This window comes from Rhineura floridana, chromosome 8, assembly GCF_030035675.1.
Source record: "Rhineura floridana isolate rRhiFlo1 chromosome 8, rRhiFlo1.hap2, whole genome shotgun sequence".
NCBI lineage: Eukaryota > Metazoa > Chordata > Lepidosauria > Squamata > Rhineuridae > Rhineura > Rhineura floridana.
Genome location: NC_084487.1, coordinates 72,387,076 through 72,403,275, shown reverse-complemented (window position 1 = coordinate 72,403,275; position 16,200 = coordinate 72,387,076). Strand labels below are relative to the sequence as shown.

At 44.1% G+C, this 16,200-nt stretch overlaps 1 protein-coding gene across 1 annotated transcript in view; it reads right to left on the bottom strand.

Annotated features, from left to right (window-relative positions):
• PTPRR (protein tyrosine phosphatase receptor type R) overlaps positions 1 to 16,200 on the bottom strand; it is a 191,062-nt gene that overhangs the window by 2,397 nt on the left and 172,465 nt on the right. Inside the window, exons 11-13 of the mRNA XM_061637817.1 lie at positions 3,351 to 3,461; positions 3,070 to 3,227; positions 885 to 998 (exon numbers count right to left, since the gene is read on the bottom strand). Coding sequence (XP_061493801.1) covers positions 885 to 998; positions 3,070 to 3,227; positions 3,351 to 3,461 — 383 coding nt within the window. The remainder of the gene's footprint in view (positions 1 to 884; positions 999 to 3,069; positions 3,228 to 3,350; positions 3,462 to 16,200) is intronic.

Below are 16,200 nucleotides of genomic sequence, written 5' to 3'. Positions count from 1 at the left end.
GCAAGCAATTTTCCTAATGCATTTTTGTATGCTCTTTTCACCAACATGCATTTTTAAGCACACTTTCCATGAATATACACATTTTTTTGGTTGGAGAACAGCATTGCAAAAATGGGAGGATATCTGTGTTTCCATCTGCCTGTAGTTTCGGGAAGTGGAAATTAGGTCGTTTCACATTAAACTGCAAACCAAACAAAATTTCTTTCCCATTCCTCCTCCAAAGAAACTTATTGAGGCAAATATGTGTGTGTCCCTAAAACAAATCCCTAAGAGCCAAAGTAGATATGATGATGGAGGTGTATAAATGCTTCTCCGTCGCTTTCATTTTTCTGAAATAGCCTCAGGTGAAGAGAACTATCTAGAATAGGACTGCAGTGTGTGTGTGTGGAGGAGTTTAACCAGTGGTGGATGGTGGCTCCATGTCAGCGGGGCACTGGAATCCACTCCAGATTTTAGTCTAAACTTTCAAGGAGATTCAGCACCTTGGACAGCTCCTTGAAAGTTCAGAATAAAACCTGGAGTTGATTCCACAGCCCCACTGACATGCAGCCACCAACAGCCACTGCATTTAACTCATCCCCCATGTGCTACTGTCCTCATGGCAATCATTCCACCAAAGCTGCTATTGACTCCACTAGAAAAAACATGCAAGCCATTTGCAAAAATATTTAAGGTTTGGTGATGGATTCTTACATCTCCATCATCATGTCAAGTTTGGCTCTTAGTTCTTCAGTTTGCTCACTTTGTTTGGTTTTAAGACCAGTTTGTTTTTTCTATGCCCTGCATAAAATCAGAATCAATGATGTTAAGAAAGGGGTACATGGGACCTACGAATACCGGCTGGCAATTATAGGTGGCTTTTGCATGGTGTGTCATCTTCTTACCTATCCACACGCAGTTGGCAGACAATATTTAATGCATCAACAACTCCTTCTTCCTTAAGCTGATGACAACCAATAGCAGTAGCAATGAAGCATCCAGTTCTTCCTATTCCAGCACTGAAAGTAAAAAAAAATAGTATTACATCAAAGCTGAATGGAACTAAAATGACAGTGACTGTCAGCTTCCATCATCGGTCAAAGTTCTATCCATGGGGGAATGATGAGCTGTTGATTTAGCCACAGGATAATCTTATTGGTTCATATTCTTCCCCAAGCAGAAAATGCTAATGCTCAGTGCATTAGCAAATCGACTAAATTAGATTAGAATTTTTAGGTTCCTGTTCTGTACAAACACATGTGGTCCTGATTATAAGGCAGTTTTTTAAAAAAAGTATAAAAATAAAACTAGTTGGTTTATTGGTTTTAATTATTTCCTCAAAAGGTTAGCTTGAAATCATTTTCTCTCCAAATGCTATGAGGGATGATCAGGCATCTTCTTCATACAAGACTCTGGAATGTTTCAAATCATTAAAAGACTTTTTTAAAAGGAAAATTGGTTTCTGAAAACAGGAGCGTAACTATTAATAGTGACAAAGAGCTGCACATGTGCCTCCTCTATTCCTCTCAGCATGAAAGGTGTTTTGTGTGCTTAAATCAGCCTATTTTTCACCTAGTTTTCTATGTATGCTTATATTTTAGCTTGCTCCTCAAGAGAATCACAGCACATTACATGTGTAATGGTTTCCTGCCGCAGCATGGTGGGAATGTGCAATTACATATTTCTGTGCTAGTTTTTTTTTTAAGGACCAAATAGGAGAGACACTGATGATAGGCAAACTCAGCCAGTAAATTGCCAGAATAACAAGCTACCCTTGAGGAAGAGGAAGAGGAGAATGGAGAAATGTGCCCCCAATTCAAGAACCTGTGAGATATGTATAGATGGTGCATTGTTGTGAGCAGGTATGGACTATAATTCTTTCTAATCTAGTAGAAATTTTGTTAGCCACATTGGGGTGGGAATGGGAATCCTCTACAGAAAAGGAATTGGGGATTGCTGCCTAAGTTTGCAGCTTCTTTGTTAAGTAAAGTTTGTTGTAAAGAAAAGTTGAGACTTGCACCCCATCTACACTATACGTTTAAAACAGTATCATACCACTTTAAACTTTGGTTTGTTAAAGGGGCTAAGCATTGTTAGGAGACCCCTATTCTCATATAAGAGCCACAATTCCCAGCATGGTTTAACAATCAATCTGTCTTCTCAGGGAATTCTGGGAATTGTAGCTCTGTGAAGGTCTTACTGAAGCATTTGAACTTTGCTATAGCAGGGTCAGCTAACCTTTTTCAGCCAGAGGGCCAACCCTTGGCCAACCTTCAGGGGAAAATGCCTGTGGTGGGTATGGATACTCCAAATTCTTGCACAGACACAGCCTTCTTCTTTGTGCAGATCACCTGATCACCCCTCTGCCTAGGTTCTCAAATAATAAATCTGATGACTGGGGAGGGAGTTATTTGTTTCACCATTAGGACGTTGGGATGGGTGGAGTTTAAATCTGTCCACCAACCTCAGTGCTTTCTCTTTTTGCTACCAGCACCAAAATCGGTAGGGGTCATAGGGAGCCAGAAAAAATTGCTTGGGGGAGCGGGATTAGGCCCCCATGTTATTAGTAAGCCACCTCTGTGGCTGGCTGGCCTGCCGGCTGCCTAGCTTCTTTTAAATAGCAGAGCAGGGGGCATGACACATTAAGGAAGAGATGCAATGTGGAGAGGGACTTAAGTCCTTTGAGTGATTGCAGAGCCAAGACCTTGGGAGGCTTTGCACATGCATATTATTCTGCTCATTTTTCTTTGCTTGGTATTAGAATTATATATGCGGCTGGAACACTTGCTTTGCACACAACGGGTCCCAGGTTCAACCCCCAGCTTTTCCAGGTAGACTGGGGCAGATTCCTGCCTGAATCCCTGGAGAGCGGCTGCCTGCCAGTTACTGTACAGAGTACTGAGCTAGGTGGACCAATGATCTAATTCAATATAAGCTTCCTATGTTCCTATCATGTGGTACCAGGAAAAGGATGCCAACAAAAAGCATCCTTATATAGTAATTGCGGGTTTGATTTGTCCCCTATCCTCCAGAAATTCTGCTTCACTGAATTTGCAAAAGTTTTTTTTTTTTTAAAAAAGAGAACATTACCTGCAATGCACAATTACAGGTCCTCTACCAGCTGATGCCATCCTGTCCTCTTCGACATCCAGCATGAGCTGTAGAAGGGGTTGAGCACTATCTGGAGTTTTGTGGTCTGGCCAGGATGTGTACCAATAATGTTTGACATGTCTTGAATGGCTTCCTTGCTGAAAATAATGGTGCATACTTATGATGAACCATATAATGTATTTTGTAAATTGTATTACTCACTAAAAGGAAGACACAAGTAGATACAGTAGGAAACCAGGAATGATCAGTCCTCGTATTACCTTTAATGTAAGGTTGCGGACAGTATAGTTCTCACATTCTTGCACGCTGTTAACAAGAACTTCCACTTTTCCATATATCCCTCTCTTCTCTGGCCAATAGAGCACACATTTCTGGGAAAGAGAATTTTATAAATGCTTAATAAAAAAGTTTTTTTGCTTCATTGTGGTGACTGAAAAACTCTCGGGTTAGAACTGTTAACATTTCAATATGTATTTTATGTATGAATGTTAATATTTCCAGGATTGTACACAGTAAGTCCCAGGATATTTTCGGGATTGTAAACAGTAAGTCCCAAAATAAAACAGAATACCATGTTTGTATTTGCTGCAAGCCACCCTGAAAACATGGCGGTACAGCAGCATATTTAGACAAACCAGTGGAACCTGCAATACAATGTTGCAGTGCGGGATGCTCCTGTTCAGGGCGCCAGCTTTGTCCTTTTCCAGGATACTCCATTCTATTCTCCCTCTCTCACTGGTTTTCTGTTTCCCCTCACACAGACAGAATTCTGTACTCCCTAAGCATGCACAGTCCCAGAACCTGGAAACCAGCATGGCCACTGGATTGGGCTGATGGGAGTTGTAGTTCAAAAAAGTAACTTTTCCAAGCTCTGCACAGTCCTCACTGGACTGTTTTGCTCCCCCTTTAGGCTTTCCCCCCCTCAATTTTTTTGTATTTATGCAAACCTCAGGGTTCTCTGCTGATACCTCTCTGTCTTCTGTGGGGGTGGTGCCATTTTGGCTACATAAGGATTCATGACACTAGCCCACTTATCAGCAAGTCAACTACCAAATAATGTGTACTTGATTATCACTTCTCTCATACATCTAACCAGCAGGTGAATCGTGATGGGTAGTCAAGAAAAGGCAAGCCAAGTCTGCAATAAGTAGGATCCAGTAAAAAGTTTTTTTTATAGCCTATGCTCAGATTGGATTTATATACATTCCAAATGTCCCTATTTTCTGGAACCTGCCCCTATTTTGCCCCTTGTGTGCCCTTTGGGGAGATGTAGCAGGTGCTTCTTAGTTTAGTCCTATTAGTTCAATGGGACTTACTCCTAAGTGAGTGCATACGGTCTGTGGGCTCTAGTGCTGCACCTCCTCTGTCTTTTTAAAACCTTTTTTCTGTTAAAACATTTTAGCAGAAATGTTCCAGGCACTCACAGGATGGAGTGGGTAACACGGTACTGCACCCTTACAACAGAAACAGCAAGTATCAGCTGAGAGTATCAGCTGCAAATACATTCTTCCTGAGGCCCATGCAAGGAATTCTAGTGTTTGAATTTTTTGCACTTGGGTCCGTTGTGGCCTACTCTGGCTTTATACTGTGTTTGTATACAGATATTATTTATGTATTTTGTTTTATAAATTAATTTGATTTTTTATTGTACCTTGTGTATTCTATTGTAAACTGCTTTGACATCTGTCAGATAGTAAGCGGTCTATGGCTGCTTTCACACATGGGGCTGATTGTGTTAGTTTAATGGATTAAAAAGGTAGCACTTCTGTCCCAGTTTCTAAAATCCCTTTCACACTGCAGTACCTGTTGCGTTAAGGAACAGCAGCTTTTTCAGCCGATATACCAGCATTTTGCGCAACTGTCTTTCACACGGCTTGTTTTAGTCCCTCACCCATGCAGTCTTCCTCACTGTGTAGGAGGTCTAAGATCTCGTCCCGTCGCCATGAAAGCCTTCTCCCTTTAGGATCTGACTTTTTAAATTGTTTTAGTTGTATCAAGACAAGGGTATGTGTGGGAAATGCTGCTGCTATCTGCACCGATGCCGGAATACCAGTACAACGTTCATTGGGCAAAACAAAACAAAAAACCAGTGCGACTAAAGGGTGGGAACACACTGCATGCTGGGATGCCTGTCACATGAGCGGCTGCAGCTAGCAATAAACTCCTGCAACCTTCCGGGTTTCCAGCCTTGCTAACGGATTATTTCTGGTATCATTTATCACGGAAATTAGCACTAAACTTCCACTAGAATTCTGGAGCTAGCTTGTGCATCATGTGAAAGAACAAATATAATGCGCAAATTACCAGGTAAGAAATCGTCAGAACAACGGAATTAAGTCCAGTGTGAAAGCAGCCTATAAATGGAAATATAAATAAATAAATAAGTACTTCTGGGAGCAACAGGACAATTTTTACAGAGGGACAAGCCATGTGTTTGTTTGTTTGTACAACTTCTTTTGAGAGTGACAGTATGTCATCAAGTCCTGTAGCTCCCAGAGGGACTTGCCAGTTCTGTTGTAAATGCACTCTGCTATGCTACCCTTTCCATCCTGTGAGTGGCTAGAGAATTTCTGCTAAAGCATTTTAACAGTAAAAAAAAATTGTTAAAAAACAGAGGGCATGCAGCACTGGAGTCCTCAGACTGAGAAGGAGATCTTCAGAAGACTCTATGATCCCATCCAAGTCATGATCAGGGCAGATCAGATCCTGTGAGTCAGTTCTGGAATCCAAGTCCTGTGGATTTCTTCTCCATCCCTAGGTTCAGTCCCCAGCATCTCCAGGCAGAACTGGATAAGAATTCTGTCTGAAACTGTCTGCTGCCAATCAGTGCAGAAGACAATGATGAATAAGATGGACCAGTGGTTTGACTTGGTGTGGGCTGACTTCCTCTGACCTTTAGTAATGTGTAAACTTCGAGTGGGGATCCTGTGGCCATCCGGATGGTGTTGGACTAACTCTCATCAGCCCCATCCAGAATGGCCAATGATCAGGGGTGATGGGAGTTTTGTTCCAGCAACATCTGGAGAGTCACAGATTCCCCATTCTTAGTGTAAACAGATGGGAAAGAGAGGAGTAAGCCTTGGTACAAGAATAGGGGCTTTATAAGCATGTCCCCATTTCCATCTTAGAAATGTTGGATGGTATGGATTTGTAAAGGAACAGTGGCAAAAAATAACTTAATACCTCACAAAATTATTATAAATACAGTCACATTTAAAAGTTGCAATAGTATTTTTATTGCCTAAACATGCATGGTTAATCATTATAAGTAAGAAAATTGCTTGACTGATGAACTGTACAAGGCAAGGCCTTCTTGATGGTGCCTTCAATTTGCCTTTGGTATGTGCTTCCCAAGGAGGCCTGCCTGGAGACCTTGTTGTAATCATGTTGGTGTCAGGCTTTAAAAAACTGCTCATGTAAGAATTTTTAACAGCGGTTTGCTTTTACTATTATTTGCATGTTGCTGCTTTAGTATTTGCTGTATTAGTTTGTATACTTTTAAATTAGTTAATCATCTAATTATTCTTGTTTTGGTTCTTACTATTCTGTTAGCTGCTGTGGGAACATAAAATTATGTTGAAGGTGCAGGATATATGTTATGTATATAAATATATAAATAAATTGTCTGGAACAACTGCCTGGTAATTATCAGACATAAAGTTTTAAATAATGAAGGTTAGAATCCTATAGCACTTCCCTGGGAGCAAGCATCACTGAAAACAGTGGGACTAGAATCTACATTTTCTTACTTCAGTTTCATAGAATCATAGAGTTGGAAGGGGCCTATAAGGCCATCGAGTCCAATCCCCTGCCCAATGCAGGAATCCACATTAAAGCATACCCAACAGGTGGCTGTCCAGCTGCCTCTTGAATGCCTCTAGTGTTGGAGAGCCCACTTCCTCCCTAGGTAATTGGTTCCATTGTCCTACCGCTCTATTTATTTTATTTATTATTTGATTTATATCCCGTCCTTCCTCCCAGCAGGAGCCTGATGTGCAGTCAAAATCTGGCTTCCTGCAACTTGAGGCCATTATTTTGTGTCCTGCGCTCTGGGACAATAGAGAAGAGATCCTGGCCCTCCTCTGTGTGGCAATGCTTCATGTATTTGAAGAGTGCTATCATATCTCCCCTCAGTCTTCTCTTCTCAAGGCTAAACATGCCCAGTTCTTTCAGGCTCTCCTCATAGGGCTTTGTTTCCAGTCCCCTGATCATCCTTGTTGCCCTCCTCTGAACCAGTTCCAGTTTGTCTGTATCGTTCTTAAAGTGCAGTGTCCAGAACTGGACACAGTACTCAAGATGAGGCATAATAATTGCTGAATAGAGGGGAACTAATACTTCACATGATTTGGAAACAATACTTCTGTTAATGCAGCCTAAAATAGCATTTGCCTTTTTTGCAGCCACTGCCTGCAAGGGAAGAGGACCATCACCGGCCTGGGAGGGAGAGCCATCTGCCTGCTTTGCTGCTGCTGCTTGGTCAACATCTCTGCTCTCTCCTTCTTGGGCTCCTGCTCTGCACGTGGGCACCTTGCAGGACCAGGCCCCAGGTACTCAGCCAGCTGTGGCTGATACTGTTCCACCTGTCCCTTCTTTGGAGGGGATATATAAGCCGGCTGGCTGACGGGGCTTGGGAGACCCACTGCCTGCAAGGGAAGAGGACCATCACCGCCCAGGGAGGGAGAGCCATCTGCCTGCTTTGCTGCTGCTGCTTGGCCAACATCTCTGCTCTCTCCTTCTTGGGCTCCTGCTCTGCACGTGGGCACCTTGCAGGACCAGGCCCCAGCTGTCTGGATCTCTGTTGCGGTCGTTGGCCTGGATAGGGTTGCTGTCGCTCGGGAGAGGACGCTAATACCATCACTGTGCTGCTGCTATCATCTGCTGCTGCCATCTGCTGCCTGCTTCTATCAGCTGCTGCAGTCGATTGCTGTGTGCTATTGTCACCTGCTATTGTCATCTGTCGCTTGCCTAGAACCGTTGTGGACGCTGTTGCTGCGGCTGCTATTGCCTTGACCTGAGTGTGGACATTGCCATCACTACTGGCACTTTATTATTTTAATGTTGTTGTGTTATATGAGTGAGGATTGTGTGTGTGTATGTCATGTGTGTGTGTGAATTTAGTGTGTATTGGTGTGAATGTGCATTGTGTGAGTGTCCGTGACTTGGTGTGTGTGTGTATATGTGAGTTTTATTTGTTTTAATATGTGCCTGGGAGAGAGTATTATACAGTGACCGGGGAGACTTTCGGGGGCCCCAATTAGCGTAGTGACGGGTAATGGGAGGTATGGCGTTGTGAGGAGAACGTGCCAGATAAGGGGAACTCGTCCCAGACAAGTAGTGTCTGTGACTTGTTCCGGTTCTCCTCACATCCCCAGGACTGATGGTTGTTCTATCAGTCAGCCTTCGGATCTCCATGTGCTGTTGTTAAACGCCAGGTCGGTTCACCATAAGATCTCCCTTGTCCATGATTTAATTGTGGACGAGGCTGCCGACCTGGCGTGTATAACTGAGACCTGGGTGGGCGATCAGGGAGGCGTTGCTCTTTCCCAGCTCTGCCCACCTGGGTATGCGGTTCAGCATCATGGTAGAACTGAAGGACGGGGAGGTGGGGTTGCTGTGGTCTATAGGAGTTCTTTCTCACTCACCAAGCACCCTGTCCAGGTGACGACTGGTTTAGAGTGTCTCCACCTTGTGTTGGGCCAGAGAGACAGACTGGGAATTTTGTTGGTGTACCGCCCGCCCTGCTGCCCAACAAATTCCCTAACTGAGCTGACAGAGGTAGTCTCGGAGGTACTGTTGCAGTCCCCTAGACTTTTGGTACTCGGGGACTTCAACGTCCATGCCGAGACTGCTTTATCTGGGGTGGCTCAGGACTTCATGGCCTCCATGACAACCATGGGGCTGTCTCAGGTTGTTACCGGCCCAACGCATGTGTCGGGACATACTCTTGATTTGATCTTCACCACTGGGCATGGAGATGGTGATCTGGTGGTTGGGGATTTGTCATCTACCCCATTGTCATGGACAGATCACCACTTGCTGAAGTTTAGGCTCACAGCGACCCTTTCCCTCTGCAAGGGTGGGGGACCTATTAAATTGGTCCGCCCCCGGAGACTAATGGATCCTGAGGGTTTCCCAAGGGCTCTGGGGGATTTTCTGACTGAGAAGACTGGCGCTCCTGTCGAAGCCCTGGTTGGATTGTGGAATACGGAGCTGACCTGGGCGGTTGACACAATCGCTCCCATGCGCCCCCTCCTATGTAGAGCTCATACAGCTCCATGGTATACCGTGGAGCTGAGAGTGATGAAGCAAGAGAGGAGGAGGCTTGAGTGCAGATGGAGGCAAACTCCTGACGAATGCAATTATGCTTTGGTAAGTGCTTCTTCTAAGCGGTATATAGTAGCGGTGAGGGCAGCAAAAAAGAGATATTTTGCTGCCACAATTAAGGCATCTCTCTCCCGCCCGGCGGAGCTCTTTAAAATTGTACGAGGGCTTTTACATTCTGGCCCTCGGGATATTATGGATTCATCTGTAGCCCGCTTTGATGAGTTCGCGAGGCACTTCCAGGATAAGATCGCATGCATTCGCCGGGACTTAGACTCCAATGTTATGACAGTGAGTTCCAACGAAGCATCCAGAACGCGGTCTTGTCTTTATTTATTGGATGAGTTTCAGTCTGTACAGCTTGAGGATGTTGACAAGATCCTTGGACTGGTGCGGGTGACCACATCTGTTCTGGACCCTTTCCCCTCTTGGCTGGTGAAAGCTGGCAGGACCGGAACCGCCGGCTGGGCCAAGGAGATAATAAACGCCTCTTTGAGAGAGGGAGTGGTCCCTGACTGCCTGAAAGAGGCGGTAGTGAGACCACTCCTGAAGAAATCTTCTTTGGACCCAGATAACCTGAACAATTATAGACCTGTGGCAAATGTTCCGTTCTTGGGCAAGGTACTGGAACGGGTGGTTGCTGGCCAGCTCCAGGGGCTCTTGGATGACACTGATTATCTTGATCCATTTCAATCCGTTTTTAGGCCCGGTTTTGGCACCGAAACAGCCTTGGTCGCCCTGTACGATGACCTTTGTTGGGAGAGGGACAGGGGGAGTGTGACTCTGTTGATTCTCCTTGATCTCTCAGCTGCTTTTGATACCATCGACCATGGTATCCTTCTGGGAAGACTCACGGAGTTGGGAGTTGGGGGTACTGCTTGGCAGTGGCTCCGCTCCTACTTGGTGGGTCGTCACCAGAAGGTAGTGCTTGGGGAACATTGCTCGATACCCTGGACTCTCCATTGTGGAGTCCCGCAGGGATCGGTACTGTCCCCCATGCTTTTCAACATCTACATGCAGCCGCTGGGTGCGGTCATCCAGAGTTTTGGGCTGCGTTGTCATCAGTACGCTGATGACATGCAGCTCTATTTCTCCTTTTCATCCTCAGGTGAGGCTGTTAACGTGCTAAACCGTTGCCTGACCGCGATAATGGACTGGATGGGAGCTAACAGACTGAAGCTCAATCCAGACAAGACTGAGACGCTGTTGGTGAGTGCCTTCTCTGCTCAGATGGTGGATGTTCATCCTGTTCTTGATGGGGTTACACTCCCCTTGAAGGAACAGGTTCATAGCTTGGGAGTTCTTTTCGATCCTTCCCTGTCTCTTGAGGCCCAGGTGGCCTCGGTGGCACGGAATGCTTTTTACCATCTTCGATTGGTAGCCCAGCTACGTCCCTATCTGGACAGTGATGACCTTGCTTCAGTTGTTCATGCTCTGGTAACTTCTAGATTGGACTACTGCAACGCGCTCTATGTTGGGCTGCCCTTGAAGACTGTTCGGAAACTATAGCTAGTCCAGAATGCAGCGGCCAGATTGTTGACGCGGACCAGAAGGTCCGCTCATATAACACCTGTTCTGGCCCGTCTGCACTGGCTTCCTATTTGTTTCCGGGCTAGATTCAAAGTGCTGGTTTTGACCTATAAAGCCCTACACGGCATGGGACCGCAATACCTGGTGGAACGCCTCTCCCAATATGAACCTACACGTACACTACGCTCAACATCTAAGGCCCTCCTCCGAGTACCATCCCATCAAGAGGCTCGGAGGGTGATGACTAGAACTAGGGCCTTTTCAGTGGTGGCCCCCGAACTGTGGAACAGTCTCCCTGATGAGGTACGCCTGGCGCCGATGCTACTATCTTTTCGGCACCAGGTGAAAACCTTTTTATACTCCCAGGCATTTTAAAGTGTATTTTAAACAGCATTTCCGTATTTTGGATGTTGTTTGGTTCGTTATTGTTTTTTTATTATTATTTATTATTTATTGTATTTATTGTATTTATATATTGTGCTTGTTTTTATCTTTTTGTACACCGCCCACAGAGCCTTCGGGCTTAGGGCGGTATATAAATTAAACTAAATAAATAAATAAATAAATAATAAATGTTGGCTCATATTCAGCTTGTGATCAGCAACAATCCAAAGATCCTTCTCACCTGAAATATTGCTGAGCCAATTATCTCCCATCTTATAACATCTTATAACTTATAATATCTTATAGATCTTATAACTGTGCATTTTTTCTAAGTGTAGAACTTTGTACTTGTCCCTGTTAAATTTCATTTTGTTGTTTTCAGCCCAGTGCTCCAGCCTGTCAAGATCCCTTTGAATTTTGTTACATTCTTCCACGGTATTAGCTATCCCTCCCAATTTTGTATCATCTGCAAATTTGATAAGCATTCCCTGCACCTCCTCATCCAAGTCATTAATAAAAATGTTGGAAGAGCACTGGGCCCAGGGCCAAGTCCTGCAGTACCCTGCTCGTTGCCTCTCCCTAGTTTGAGAAGGAGCCATTGATAAGTAAGTCTCCCTCACTTTGGAATTCTTTGCCAACTGACCTCTGTCAGGCCCCTTCCTTGTTATCCTTTCGTCAGGCCTTGAAAACCTAGCTCTTTAACCAGGCTTGGAAAGGGGGTTAGGGTGGCAGAGGATAGTTCCGTGGGGGTTTATTCAGTTTTACTTATACTGTTTGCTTTTTGAATTGTTTTTACATGGATTGTACTGTATTGTATTTTGTTGTACGTCGCCCAGAGAGGCAGATTAACCTCTGCCAGATGGGCGTCTAACAAATTAATTAAATAAATAAATAAATAAATAAATAAGCAAGCACTCGTTGAGTATGATTTTGTAGCCAACTGTGGATCCACCTGATAGTTGTTCCATCCAGCCCACATTTCACTAGCTTGCTAATGTCGAGATATATTATGTCCACAGCATTCCCACAGTCAACCAGGGAGGTTACCCAATCAAAAAATGAGATAAGGTTTGTTCTTGATAAATTCATGTTGGCTTCTAGTAATCACTGCATTGCTTTCAAGGTGCTGACAGACTTTGTAATCTGCTCCAGAATTTTCCCAGGGATTGATGTCAGACTAACTGGTCTGTAGTTCCCAGATTCCTCCCTTTTGCCCTTTTTGAAGGCAGGGACAACATTAGCTCTCCTCCAGTCATCTGCAGTTCACCCATCCTCTACAATTTTGCAAAGATAATAGACAGTGGTTCTGAGAGTTCTTCAGCCAGTTCCTTCAATACTCTAGGATGTAGGTTCATTGGCCCTCCAGATTTGAACTTGTTCAAAGTGATTAGGTATTCCTTGACCATTTGTCTATCAATTTCAAGCTGTAATCCTGCCCCATTTCATAGACCCTCTTTTGGGAGAAGCCTGAGCTAAAGTAGGACATCTGCCTTTTCTTCGTCATCTGTTATCATTTTGCCATCCTCATTGAGCGGCTGTTTTCTTATGTGCCTTCAAGTCGATTTCAACTTATGGCGACCCTTTGAATTAGCGACCTCCAATAGCATCTCTTATAAACCACCCTGTTCAGATCTTGTAAGTTCAGGTCTGTGGCTTCCTTTATGGAATCAATTCATCTCTTGTTTGGCTTCCCTCTTTTTCTACTCCCTTCTGTTTTTCCCAGCATTATTGTCTTTTCTAGTGAATCATGTCTTTTCATTATGGGCTGGTTCACACAGAGCTTTAGTGTGCATCTGGTGCTACTCACAGCCCCTTTTAATTTGCATGGATCACACAACATTGCACGCAATCAGCAGCTAGGTCACAGTTTTCCCATTTAAATCCATAGTATATCAATGCTCTTTTAATCTGAAAAGGGAAGGTAAAAATGACTTCAGTTCATACCTGTGAGTGCTTGTAGACTCTTTACTCCAATGCTTTAGGTGGGTGTGTCAATCACACTGAATCCCCTCTCCATGCCTCCTCCCTCCTCCTCCCTTCTTTCATTTCATTTTCTGTTTGGCTGCTGGCTCCCATTCTGCAAGCCTGCTGCAAACTGTGCTTTCCCCCCCTTTCTCTCCTAATTTGTGCACAAAAGCACAACACTGTTCAAGCAAATATTTGCATTCCAGATGGATTGTAGCAGTGAAAATACAAATAATTGCACTTTATGAAATGCTGGAACAAACTGAGCATGCTCAGTTCCCAAGATAACCAGAGGAAGTGAAATTTTGACCTTAAGAGGGCGTGGTCATTAGAAAGCTGTGTGATTAATCCTTTCCATTCAGTGTGAATGAAAAGCACCAGGTTTGCAGCTGGCTTTGAGTCCCCTATGTGGACTGTGCAAACAGAAAATGGAGGTAAAAGCAGCATCTTTAATATGATGTTTTGCTCCCATGTGGATAAGCCCTATGTGTCCAAAGCATGATAACCTCAGTTTCATCATTTTAGCTTCTAGTGATTGTTCTGGCTTAATTTGTTCTAACACCCAATTATTTGTCTTTTTCATGGTCCATGGTATGAGCAAAGGTCTCCTCCAATACCACATTTCAGATAAGTTGATTTTTCTCTTATTCACTTTTTTCACTGTCCAACTTTTATTTTATTTAATTTTTATTTTATTTAATTTATATACCGCCCTAAGCCCGGAGGCTCTCTGGGCGGTGTACAAAAAGATAAAAACCAGCACAATATATAAATACAATAAATACAATAAATCAAGAAACAAAACAAACAACAAAAGAACCAAACAATGTCCAAAATACAGAAATGCTGTTAAAATACACTTTAAAATGCCTGGGAGTATAAAAAGGTTTTCACCTGGCGCCGAAAAGGTAGTAGTGTCGGCGCCAGGCGCACCTCATCGAGGAGACTGTTCCACAGTTTGGGGGCCACCACTGAAAAGGCCCTAGCTCTAGTCACCACCCTCCGAGCTTCTCGATGGGATGGTACTCGGAGGAGGGCCTTAGATGTTGAGCGTAGTGTACGGGTAGGTTCATATTGGGAGAGGCGTTCCACCAGGTATTGCGGTCCCATGCCGTGTAGGGCTTTATAGGTCAAAACCAGCACTTTGAATCTAGCCCGGAAACAAATAGGAAGCCAGTGCAGACGGGCCAGAACAGGTGTTATATGAGCGGACCTTCTGGTCCACGTCAACAATCTGGCCGCTGCATTCTGGACTAGCTGTAGTTTCCGAACAGTCTTCAAGGGCAGCCCAACATAGAGCGTGTTGCAGTAGTCCAATCTAGAAGTTATCAGAGCATGAACAACTGAGGCGAGGTCGTCACTGTCCAGATAGGACATCCATACATAGAGATCGGGAATACCATGGCCTGAATGATCCAGATGTTAGTGTTCAGTGATACATCTTTGCATTTGAGGATTTTTCTAGTTTTCTCATAGCTGTCCTCCCCAGTCCTAGCCTTCTTCTGATTTCTTGACTATTGTCTCCATTTTGGTTAATGACTGTGCCAAGGTATTGATAATCCTTGAGCAGCTGTACCACCATTTCTTTCTCTGTCTTTTATTATGGATGTACCTGAAGAAAGCTTTTTTTTTTGCTTTTGGCATCCCTCACTAACCTCAGCTCATTCTCAGCTTTAGCCTTCCTGACGCCATCCCTGCAATTCTGTGCTACCTGTCTGTACTCTTCCTTTGTGGCCTGGCCTTCCTTCCACTTCCTGTATGTGTCCTTTTTTCCTTTTCAGGTCATCTCTAAGATTTTTGTGAAGCCACATTGGCTTCTTCTGCTGTCTTCCCCCCTTTTTTCTTGATGGAATTGTTTGCCATGGTGCCTTTTAGAATTTCCTTTTTTAGAAACTCCTTTTTCTCATTAGGGTTACTAGCCATAGACCCTTACTTACCATTGTTTTGAGTTTATTAAAATTGGCTTTCCTGAAGTACAGGGTACACATATGGCTACTCTCAGCTTTTGCTTTCTTTAAAATCAAGAACTCAAGTATAGTGTCACTTTCCCCCAGAGTTCCTGTAATTGCCACTTCATCCACCAAGTCATCCTTATTCTCTATTAGAATCAAGTCAAAGGTAACTGATCTTCTAGTTCAGCCTTTCCCAACCAGTGTGCCTCCATATGTTGTTGGACCACAACTACCATCAGCCTCAGCCAGCATTGCTAATGGTCAGGAAAGATGGGGATTGTAGTCCAGCAACATCTGGAGGCACACTGGTTGGGAAAGGCTGTTCTAGTTGCTTCTTCCACTTTCTGTAGGAGAAAGTTAAGTCAGGAATTTCTTGGAGGGGCCAGCAGAATTTATCTCCCAACAGATATTGGGGTAATTGCAGTCTTCCATTACTACTATATTATGCCTCTTCGAAACATTGGCATTTTGCTTTTCAAAAGTTTCATCCGCATCTTCTTGATTGGGTGGTCAGTAGTAGATTCCAACCACCATATTCCTTGTATTCCTTGCCCCATTAATTTAAATTGAGGTATTCTTGGTGGAACTCCTGTATTTCTGTGCAGGGATATATATTTTTAACATATAGCACAACTGTTCCTCCCTTTCTATTGCTTCTGTTCTTTTTTGAACAAGTTATATCCTTCAATTGCTGTATTCCAGTCATGGGAGTCATCAGTTACAGTTACAGACACACTTGGAGGAAACGGATTATTTAGATCCATTCCAATCGGGTTTCAGGACTGGGCATGGAACTGAAACAGCCTTGGTCGCTCTGGTGGATGATATGAGGAGGGCGCTGGATAGGGGGGAGTATACCTTCCTCGTCCTCCTAGATCTCTCAGCGGCTTTCGATACTGTTGACCATGGTATCCTTTTGGATCGCCTTGAGGGATTGGGAATGGGGGGCACTGTTTTA